The sequence below is a fragment of the Prunus mume genome, linkage group LG4, assembly GCF_029339155.1.
Source record: "Prunus mume cultivar Tortuosa linkage group LG4, ASM2933915v1, whole genome shotgun sequence".
NCBI classification, from domain to species: Eukaryota; Viridiplantae; Streptophyta; class Magnoliopsida; order Rosales; family Rosaceae; genus Prunus; species Prunus mume.
Genome location: NC_142701.1, coordinates 8,713,106 through 8,723,938, shown reverse-complemented (window position 1 = coordinate 8,723,938; position 10,833 = coordinate 8,713,106). Strand labels below are relative to the sequence as shown.

Below are 10,833 nucleotides of genomic sequence, written 5' to 3'. Positions count from 1 at the left end.
TTTAAGCTGCAATATAGAACAGTTTTTCTCTAAAAAAATTATTGCAAATGCTGTGCTTCTCTTTTACATGTCCTACCAAATTTGGCATCCACTCTAAAGAGGATGCTCAGTTGCCAAAAAGGAATTGAGTGTAGATAGTTGATGTGCGACTAAGCTCATAAAGGTTCTTTTTCGACCAAAAAAGCAAAAAGCTGATAAAGGATCTCAACTACTGTGAGATTCTTTTGCCCATTGAAATCTACGACAGTCGGTGTTTGTTTCTCGGTCAATGTTAGACAGAGGAGGCTTTCAAAGAGAACATTGTCTTTGATAGAACCTACCATTGCGTTGAGTCAAAAAGAAAAAGGGAAAACAATGAGGCAGTTGAGCGAAACTGGGAAAAAAAGAGAGGAAGGAAACAAAATCAACTGCATTAATAAATTGTGAGCAAACAAAACTGACCCAAATATATATTTTCTATAGGGAACAAGAGCTAGCCCAGTCTAATGGAGTAATTTACATGTAAATGACCTCATTAGTTATCGTTGTGAAAAACAAGTTATTCATAGATTTCTAGTCCTAAGTTGGATCCTTCCTCCAGCATTTTCTCTTCAGTTATTCGAAACAGCGATCTTTTTCCCGTGCTTCTGCCACGGCACTCTTGAAAAGGGAAGGATCCAGTGAGATGATCATTTGTTAGTCCACCAGCTCCATGGCAAACTTGAGTGAATGTAATTGGCCTCAGGTGGTGATTTGAGCAAGTATTATCATCACTTTGGATTAACTAATACATGTAAGCATCGTGCAGATTATCTAAGACATTGAATTGAGGAGTATCATCCTCTGTCCTTCCGCGCAAGTACTTGTGCAGATCATTCGAAGCTTCTTCCTTTTCATTCAATCCCTATAAAAAAAATTTCCTTTCTTGGAACTTTTGGTCCCTTTATTATCCAAAAAGTAATGGAGATAGAGACGTGACATCAAACTTTTAAACATGTCAACAAAAGCATCCTCTTGTACAGTTTTCTTCTCTTCAGCATCCAAATATCCTCTATACACATGTCACACAGTCCATTTTATATCGAGGATCCAGCAAACTATAATGCAAAACAACTAAGGCCTCGTTTGGTTAATGGGAAAGAAAGCTTGGGAATGAGAAATTAATTGCTTTCTCATGTTTGGTAAGTCCATGCATTTTGCTTTCCCATGTTTAGTAAGTCCATGCATGGGAAATAGTTGCCTAGCACATGGGAAAGTAGGGGGGAAAGTGAAGTCCTCCTCTCCCCTTAGGTTTTGTTTTTCCCCTCATAGGAAAGTTTGGAAAAATGAGCAAACATTAAATGTACATGTTTCATGACCATTTTGTCCAAATTCATAGTTTAGAATTACAATATAGCATTAAATGCATTTTTTTATATTTTTTTTATATGGGTATAATTGGAAAATTGAACAAATTTTGTTTTACATTCTTACACAAACCAAACATGTGAAAGGAAATAAAGTGGTATTTCCTAGTTACTTTCCTATGATTACCAAACATGATAAATGAATCTTTTATTTTCCATCCCTTGGAAATGATATGGGAAATTATTTCTCATCAAATCTTTTCCGCGAAACAAATGGGGCCTAAGAGAATCCATATTGCAAATCTTGGGCTTGTGTTACTTCATCAAAGTAGGTATTGGAAGTGGCATAACATAACATACAAGTAAACCCAAAGAGAAAAAAGAGAAATAACATACCAGAAAGAGATGCTCTGCTAATTTTTGAATCAGAGAAGAAATTATGTAGAGTATAAGAAATCAGTGTTGTTCGGAGAATTTGTGAAGTTTCCGGGGAAATCTGAAATTTTCCTAGAAAATTCCAACAATTTCCGAACACATTCCAGTCCAGAGAGGGCCCAAAAGAAAGAATCACACCCCCCATATCCAACTAGTGGACCCAACTTATCCAACTACCTTCCACACAAAAAAAAAAAAAAAAGTAAGTTTTTTTATGTCCTGCTAATTCCCCATAACAATAATTCAAAAAAGAAAGAAAAAGAGAAACTTGGCAGCCACAATTCATGGCCACTACAACATCTCTGCTTCCCAAACCCCCCTCACCATTTCTCACCTACACACCTTCATTCCCTTCAACACATTTCACCAAGCTCTCATTTTTCAGCCCATCAGACCACCCCCATTGCACAAAAAGGCAAAACCTTCAGACACATGCCAAAAAGAAGAACCCCTGGCGTGACCCTTTTGATGATGGAGAGGATCCAGACATGGGGTATGGCTCTCTTTTTTCAGAGGGGAAGCAGGAAGAGGATGATAGACCGCCCGAAAATCCAGATAATCCATACGGGTTCTTGAAGTTCCCAATGGGGTATAGTGTGGAAATTGCATCATTGGCTTTGAAAGTGAGGGGGGATGTTAGGAGGTGTTGTTGTGTGGTTTCTGGTGGTGTGTATGAGAACTTGCTGTTTTTTCCGGTTATCCAGCTTATCAAGGATCGGTACCCGGGTGTGCAAGTGGATGTAGTGGCGTCTGCCAGAGGGAAGCAAGCTTATGAGTTGAATAAGAATGTGAGATGGGCTGATGTCTATGATCCTGATGATCATTTTCCTGAGCCTGCTGAGTACACTGACATGGTTGGACTTCTTAAGGTTGGTTTGTTCTTGTTCTTTTAAACTATTTTCGTAATTGATTTATATCTAAAAGTTGATAATTTCTTTTTTCGGTCAGTTGTATAGATATTGATGAGCTTAAATAGAATGTTATCCGGGTGATGTTGAATAAGATATACAGTGTTTAAGGCTCTTTCTGCATATACTTGCCAAAATTTTGTCTTTCTTCTATTTGTTTGCAGTTATACCATGTTTCAATGGAAAATGTGGTGCTCCCATATAGGTTGGGTATGATTAGTGTAAGTTATGTGGCCCCAAGCATTTAGTTGACGTGAAGTGGAAAACAGGACAAGAGGTATTGGACTATAATGAGAAGAGCAGACAGAGAGAGCATTGATGGCTTTGCATGAATGGAAAATGAAAAAGGAATTAGTTGTTTTGACTAAAAAGAGATATGATTCATATGAGCGTCAAAGTTTTCAGTAATGAGCCCAAGGGGACCAATACAATTCAATGTAAGTTTATTTAAGATGAACTAAAATGCAGATGTTCATCAGTTTGCTAAAACAGCAGCAACACGATTTTGTCAAGGGTTAAAATTTTTTATAGGTGATGTAGCCAAATTGTGTTTGTTATAAGAGTAGTTATATGGCATGGTTCTTTCTGTTTGGTGGAGCTTCTCCAAAGAGATCTTTTTTTGGAGATGCTCTCTTACAGTGTCGTGTTAGAAACTTCAGCTTCTCTATCCAGCTTCTCAAAGGAGACGTGGTTTTGCTTCTCGGACAGCAGATAAAGGATTTTCATATTTTGCAGCCAAATGATTCTGTCTTCTTGAATCACAGATAATTAAGAAAATAAGGTTATCATCAAGAATGATATTTCCTTTTTTGTCTGCAATGCGGCATTGGACCAATTAAAGATCGACTAAAGGGGCTTTCATACCCAAGTACACTAAAAACAGATTATTACAGGCCTACTATAAATTTAAGAATCCTGCTAAATCTTGGTTAGGCATTGTGTATTAGTAGTTCATAATTATTCCTACATTATTTAAATTTGTAACACGCTGCTCTGTTTTTACAGAGTAGGTATTATGACATGATCTTATCAACCAAGCTAGCAGGGATCGGACACGGAATATTCTTGTTCATGACAACAGCCCGAGAACGGGTGAGCTATATTTATCCAAATGTAAATGCTGCAGGAGCTGGATTGTTTCTATCTGAAACATTTACACCAAATAGCATGAATCTCGCTGAAGGCGGATATAACATGTGAGTTTACAACATATCACAGATTATTTTGATACTTCTTGCAAAATATAGAAACCTCTTGAATACAATAGTGAGAATGTTCCTTTTGAGCAAAGATAGTAGTAACATGAATTGGTAAAAATATTATGATATGATTTTGATACTTCCTTTAGATTCTGTATCTAGAAGATTCACACATGTTTGTCCATTCAGGTATCACCAGATGGTTGATTGGTTGGGTAGACCGGTGCGGGATGTGCCACGGCAACCTCTGCCTCCACTTAAAGTATCAATCTCAAAGAAGCTAAAGCAGGTTGTAGAGTCCAAATATCAGAATGCAGGTGTAAGTAAAGGAAAATATATTGTGATTCATGGGTTGGAATCGGATTCGAAAGCCTCAATGCAGTCTAAGGGGGATGCTGATAGCTTACTGCCCATCAAAGTGTGGGCTACAATAGCTCGTGGTATAAGGTATGAAATTTTATGGATCTTTTAAGGTATTTTAGATTGAACTAGCTAGCATGTTTACTTAATAGTTATATATTATATATTTATATACTCTTTTTTGTAACAATGGTTGGAGTTGACAGCAAGTTATTAATGTAGAATTGCATTTGTTATTTTATATTGCAACAGGGAATTTAGGCCAGTTTTTGTCATTCCACATGAGAAAGAAAGGGAAAATGTGGAGGAAGTAGTGGGAGAAGATACCAGCATTGTGTTCATAACAACCCCTGGGCAGGTATGGATAACTTTGCTAATTTCCCAAGAAACAATTGTTGAGCAAAAATAACCGAACTTGGAAAAACGACACGCGGGAGAAATTTTGGAGTGATTATGGTGAATATATGGGTGGGTAGGAGAACCATCTGTGTCATACAAATAATTTTTCTGTGCCTGTCTTGACACTTCATTCTCCTACTGCCCCCATGAAACCGCATTTGTTTCATGATATCAATCCATCCTCCATGTAGAGCAGTGTTTTAAATAGCGATTTCAAAGCGTGCTTTGTTGCTAACTTTATGGCGTAGCGCTCGACTTTTTCCTTTAAGGTTTTTTCAGGACAGGTGACAGGATTGACACTCTTGAAAGCATAAATCATGTTCAAATTCTAATGGTTTCACTTTACTTTCACTCATTTTTTTCTTCTCTGTTTTCTGCTTCAGCTAGCTGCCCTTATCAATGACTCGGCTGGTGTAATAACTACTAACACTGCAGCTATCCAACTTGCAAATGCACGCGAAAAACCCTGGTAAATCACATATGGCAAGACTAGTTTGCTAACATTACATAAGTACTTGCTTGAACACGTATCTGTTGTGTTATTCACTTATTCATTTGCCATTGAATTTTGAGCTTCAAATCGGTTTCCTTCCAAAACATACACCATGTCATCGAATTCATTTATTCGAAAACGTCATTGTTTTGCAGCATTGCATTATTCGGTTCTGAAGAGAAAGGGAAACTATTTGTTCCCAACGCAGAAGAGAAGAAGAATTGTGTTATTGTTTCATCCAAGACCAGACAATTAAAGGATATCGACAATGAAGCTGTTAAACGCGCACTTCAAATTTTCAATGTGTCCTTAGCTCTAGTCTAAATGGGGTTGAGGGTTATCCTGATAACTGATTAATTTTTTTTAAAATTATTTTCAATGTTGTATTATATGCATTCTTTACCTCAGTTTGTATAGCAGATCATTAAGCTACAATAACAATTAATAAAATTGATTCTCTCAACGTTAAACATAGTCCCAAATCATTTGGGTACAAATTATCCCTATTGAGTTTAACATGATCACAAATCAGGAGATCCCGGGTTCGAATCCCGGTAGTCCCAACATTTTAGTGTAAGTGCCTGTTTGACATTACTTATTTGAGGTGATAAGTGATTTTTAAAAAAATTTGGAAAGCCTAGCTCGTTTGGTAACGTATGAGAAAATCACTTATTGTTAAAATTGCTGTGAGAGAAAGCTATAAGGGAAAATAGCTAATGAGGTGCTTTCATTTTCTGATTATGAAGGAATTAGTTTCGAAGAGGCGCTGGGTTTAATGATTACGTGGGAATCATTTTCTGATTATGCAGAAATCAGATACAAAAAACACTTTTAACAAAAAGTTTACCAAACGCCAAATTGTTTTCCCTCACAACAAATCTGACAATGATTATTTTCATAGCACAGCAATGCCAAACTGACCCATTGTATAGCCGTACGGCTATACTATTTAAATACATTATGTTTAAAAGGTGTCGCCGCATGGCTATACTATTTAATAATATAAAAAAAAAAGACCCTCCTAGTTGCATTAGTTTGTACCTTATAGATATTAATTTGCTAGTTTCAACATATCCAAAGTCGATATTAATCTTCCACTCTATGATATTTTAATATAATTTTTATAACATGTTATTCTTATTCAATAATATGTGAGAATTATTTGTATAATACGTGAATTTTGTGTGTCTTACTGAAAATTTTGTAAAAAATACATGTATAAAACATTAGAAATACGTACGTACATATACTATATGACTATTGTATGTTTGCTTTTTAAAAAATGTGAGACGTGTATAGAACATGAATGTATTATTGAAAAATACGTACGTACATATATATATATATATATATATGTAAAAGACTAGCTGCTTGTCTATACTATTTATTAAAGACAATTGAAAAAAACTAGTAAAGCTGGCCCGCTATGCTATTTTTATAAATTAAAAAATTGGAAAAAATCGGGTATCTCCGCACGTTATATTATTTACTAAAAATAAAACAGCGCACCAACACAGCGCTAGGCGCCACGTGTAAAATAGTATAGCTGTTCGGCTATACCTTTTAAAAAAATAAATTAAAAATTGAGTATAGCCTCGGCAATCAGGAGCCAGTGCCATGTGTCAACACAGAGACTATTTAAAAAAACACGGAGTATAGCAGAGCGACGGTACTATATATATATATATTTATAAAAAAAAATAACCCTCTATCGATTAGGTACCACTTGTCAAAAATAAGTATAGCCACCCGGATATACGTTTTCAAAAAAAAAATCCGTGGTATAGCCACACGGCGGTACTATTTAAATACATTATATGCAAAGGGTATAGCCGCCAGGCTATTCTATTTAATAATAAAAAAGGACCCTCCTAGTTGCATTATTTTGTACCTTATAGATATTAATTTGCTAGTTTCAACATATCTAAAGTAGATATTAATCTTCCATTTTATGATATTTTAATATAATTTTTATAACATATGTTATTCTTATTCAATAATATGTGAGAATTATTTGTATAATACGTGAATTTTGTGTCTTACTGAAAATTTTATAAAAAATACGTGTATAAAACATTAGAAATACGTGCGTACATGTACAATACGACTATTGTATGTTTGTCTTAAAAAAAATGATGCTTTGAATCCCGCCCTACTGACAGGTCGATTAGAGATCAGAAATTGTTGAAGAAAGAATAAGATGTTTATAGCATGTATTAGACTTAGTTACTATTAAACAGGCCCTAAGGACCAATAAATAAAACAACCAATACCCTGTTTGTTTCTCAAGGATCTAAATTAGAGCAAAAAACTTCATTGAAGTATCATTAAACATATGAAACCATTAGTGGAATTGCATTGTGTTTAGCATTAAGATCAATGGTGGTAGTTTAGGCTAATGTATGTAATGCTTGGCTCATTTACAGGGCCTTTAGGTCCTTTTGTGGTCCGAAAGCCTTCAACTCAATTCCAAGGTGGCATGGTGGTTTAGCGGTGAGGTGCTGTATAGTGGCTTTGCGTATGGCAAAGCAGTGCACAGTGAAGATTTTGTGGACTTTAGCTTGAAGGTTTGGAACTTCTTTCTGCGCCACAACAAAAGGGGGGTAGGGGTGGGGGAGGTGGTTTCTACCCCTACTCCCCCCTCTCTTTTCTCCTCTTCCCTCTTCCCTTTTAACCCCTCTCTATTCCTTTGTCCGAATTTATGAGGGTGACTCTTTTGAGTTGTTGCCTTCTTGTAAAGAAGCCACTCCTCACCCCCTTTGTATCTCTCTTTTCCTTCTCCCTTTCCTCATCTTCTTAGGTTTCTTTGTTGTCTCCATTGCGGCAGCAACGACTGTAGCAGTGGTGGCAATGGAGGCGCCTCTGCAGTTTTTTGTTTTTGTTCGGGTTTGCCTTCTTGCAAGCCTTAGTTGTGGGCCTTGGTTATATGAAAAAGTCTTTAAAAAAACACAGCCCAAAGTGGAAAGACGAAGGAGCAGTCCAAATCCCGACATTAGTTACATATTTTTGTAAACTGATAGCATAATTAATTGTTTAACATAGTTGTTGATGCTCTTTTTCGGAGAAGGTCAACTTAGAGAAAGGGGGTTTGCCTTCAACAGTGGAGAAGGTGTGGACCTTCGATAAGGGCCTAGCCTGCAGAAGACAAAGTAGGAGAAGCAATCGTTAAGCTTCGGACATTGGTGTGGTGCCAGCCGAAGGCTCTCCGATGCTTAAGTCAGCTAAGAATAGTAACTTTGGCAGAGTAACAGTAAAAGGTAAGAAAGTAGTTACCCTTTCTACTAGGGTACTGTTCCCTATTTATAGAGAAGTGAAAGTGGGAGGTTTGTGTAGAATTTCGATGTGGGACTTTGTGCAAGTCGATGTGGTGGTGACAAGTGTCCTGGAGATTAGGTTCGGCAGTTTGAGAGCGTCGGCAGTCGGGAGCTTCGGCAAGTGTCTGGCACCTCAGAAGAGTGTCTTCCTTCGGCAGTAGAGAAGGCGTGTTTGCCTTGGTGCTAGTCATTTTGAGGCTGGATATACTCGGTTGATTATGGTGTAAACAATAGTAAATAGAAGGATTATTGAAAATGGAACATCATTTTATTATCATTATTGCACAATAAAACATAGGGATATGCATATAAACTGTTTTACGATTACATTGAAAGAACCAATTTACAAAAACAAATGCCACCTAATCAAAATTGGTAAAATTCAAATCTAACGTAACAACTCTCATTAAAAGTATGACGAGCCACCAACAACTTTCAAACTTAATCGGGTGAATAAAGTACCGATTTTATATCTGATTAATATTGGATCATCATTGAAATTGGTACTTGCCACATAAAAGCCATTATATGCACCACTTATATAAAAGAAATTTGTATTTGAGTACTTTACTAGGCAACCATTGTCAAAATTATAGCTCCACGACTGAGAGAGCAACATTTGGGAAGTTCTTGGCTTGCTTTACTTATACATCCTTGCATGTGTACCACTATCCTTCCAAATAGATCTCCAACATTGTGCTAACCCATATACATAAGTATTTTGTTCTTTGATAGATTGAATTGTTCTATTGATGACTCCAATTCGATGCCCTAAATCTGAAATTTGTTCAGATAATATTTTCTTCAATAATTTATTTAAGTTTTTATTTTTTTAATAATACCCCTTAGCTCTACTTTATTGAAACAAATATGCGCCAAAATAGAAGGTCCATTTTTTACTTAAGGTCTCTTGCAGGAAAAGAGAGAATGATAAAATACTCAAAAGGATTAATGGTTTTGAAAAACACATGTTTATTTGATCCGGAGAGAATTACGCCTAAACCATAATGACTTAAATCCCCGATTTAGAAGCCAAAAGCACATGTACTTAAACTTACAATACAACTCCACTACTCAACAGCAAAAACGTTAAATCAGTTTTGAAAGCTGAAAGCTAAAAGACAAAACAAAGAAAAGTCCTAAAGAGTTCTTGAGAATTATTAAACTAAAACAAATAAAGAAACAAGATCACCACTCCACATTTTCTCTAGCATTCGAAGAAACTCATAATCCAAAATCTGAAGTGCAACCAAATCTTTGATTTTGTGGGCCAAAGCAGCAACTTATCATGGTGACAATGGTGTTTCGCGGTGGCTGTTTCAACAACACAAAACAAACCAGTGTAGCAATCGATGCTAAACCAATCGACGTCGACGTCGCCGCTTCCGCTGAGATAGAGAGCACCACCGTAGTTACCCAAGACCATTGTTTATCTACAAATCACAAGTTTAAATGAACCACAAACATCTGAAGTAGATCTAAAGCTAGAGCTCCAAATCTTCAAAAAGAAAACAAACAAAAACAACTAATAAGAATGCAAAATATTATCCAAAATGGCAAAATATCAACAATAAGCCAAAGGGGAAACATAGCAATAAGAGAAGTTTAGAGAGGGGCAGGATTGAGAGAGGAGGGAGGGGAGGAAGCAAAGCCACCCACGCCTCTTGAGGGGTGGCAGCTTGGAAGGTTTTTCTAGGTTTTTTCTCCTCTTTTTGGTTCAGGACTCCTCTCATTTGGTAGGCTGATCATTCGAGTCTGGGCCATACTGCTTCCATCTCTCAACATTCTTAGCAGGGGGCAGACCACCAGCCTTCTTCAGATACTCCCTCAACAGCCAACGCTATTCGAGAAACCTCAAGGGGATGTTCAGGGCCTAGCGCATCTTAGCTTTGTCCGGCTCAAGATCTAGTTTCTTGCTGATATCATTCTCTACAAGCAGAAGATGGAAGTCAGTTAGTCACCTATCAAAGAATTCAAATAAAATTGAAGCATATCAATATAGTATGACATACCATCATAGTAGGTGATAGGAACAAGTGGACCGTCGCCTACCTCGCCTTCAACACATCGGCATGTCATACGTGATCTCCTTGGCTGAGACTGTCAAACAGCTTAGCATTGCATACATGAACCTAGTTGTACTTCTCATAGTGCCTCACCTCAAAGAAGTAAAAGAACTCCTGCACTGTTAGATCCAGCTTGAAGAAGAGGTTCACATTATCAAAATAGATGATCGCCGGGTACATATTTAGAGTACATTAGATTGGGGCACACTCCATAACATAAAACACCTTCCTGAAGACCTTTGATAATGGGAATGTAAATCCCAAGGAGAAGTATAAGGTAAAGAATGTGATAATCTGGGCGTCTGGATCGTTCGGATCCACGCGAGGCACATCG

The 10,833-nt window shown here is 36.9% G+C and overlaps 1 protein-coding gene across 2 annotated transcripts; it reads left to right on the top strand.

The window, feature by feature from the left end:
* The first annotated feature begins 1,714 nt into the window (after positions 1-1,714).
* Positions 1,715-5,589, top strand: PNSB1 (NDH-dependent cyclic electron flow 1). Of its 2 annotated transcripts, XM_008230574.2 has the most exons (6): positions 1,715-2,629; positions 3,674-3,864; positions 4,057-4,314; positions 4,480-4,585; positions 5,010-5,095; positions 5,275-5,589. In XM_008230574.2, the coding sequence occupies exons 1-6, from the start codon at positions 2,045-2,047 to the stop codon at positions 5,441-5,443; spliced, it is 1,395 nt and encodes a 464-aa protein (XP_008228796.2). In that variant the 5' UTR covers positions 1,715-2,044; the 3' UTR covers positions 5,444-5,589. The 2 variants fall into 2 exon arrangements, 1 of the variants encoding a protein (XP_008228796.2); XR_016126216.1 differs by lacking the exon at positions 5,275-5,589 and having other exon boundaries at positions 1,720-2,629; positions 4,480-4,910.
* Positions 5,590-10,833: the final 5,244 nt, after the last annotated feature.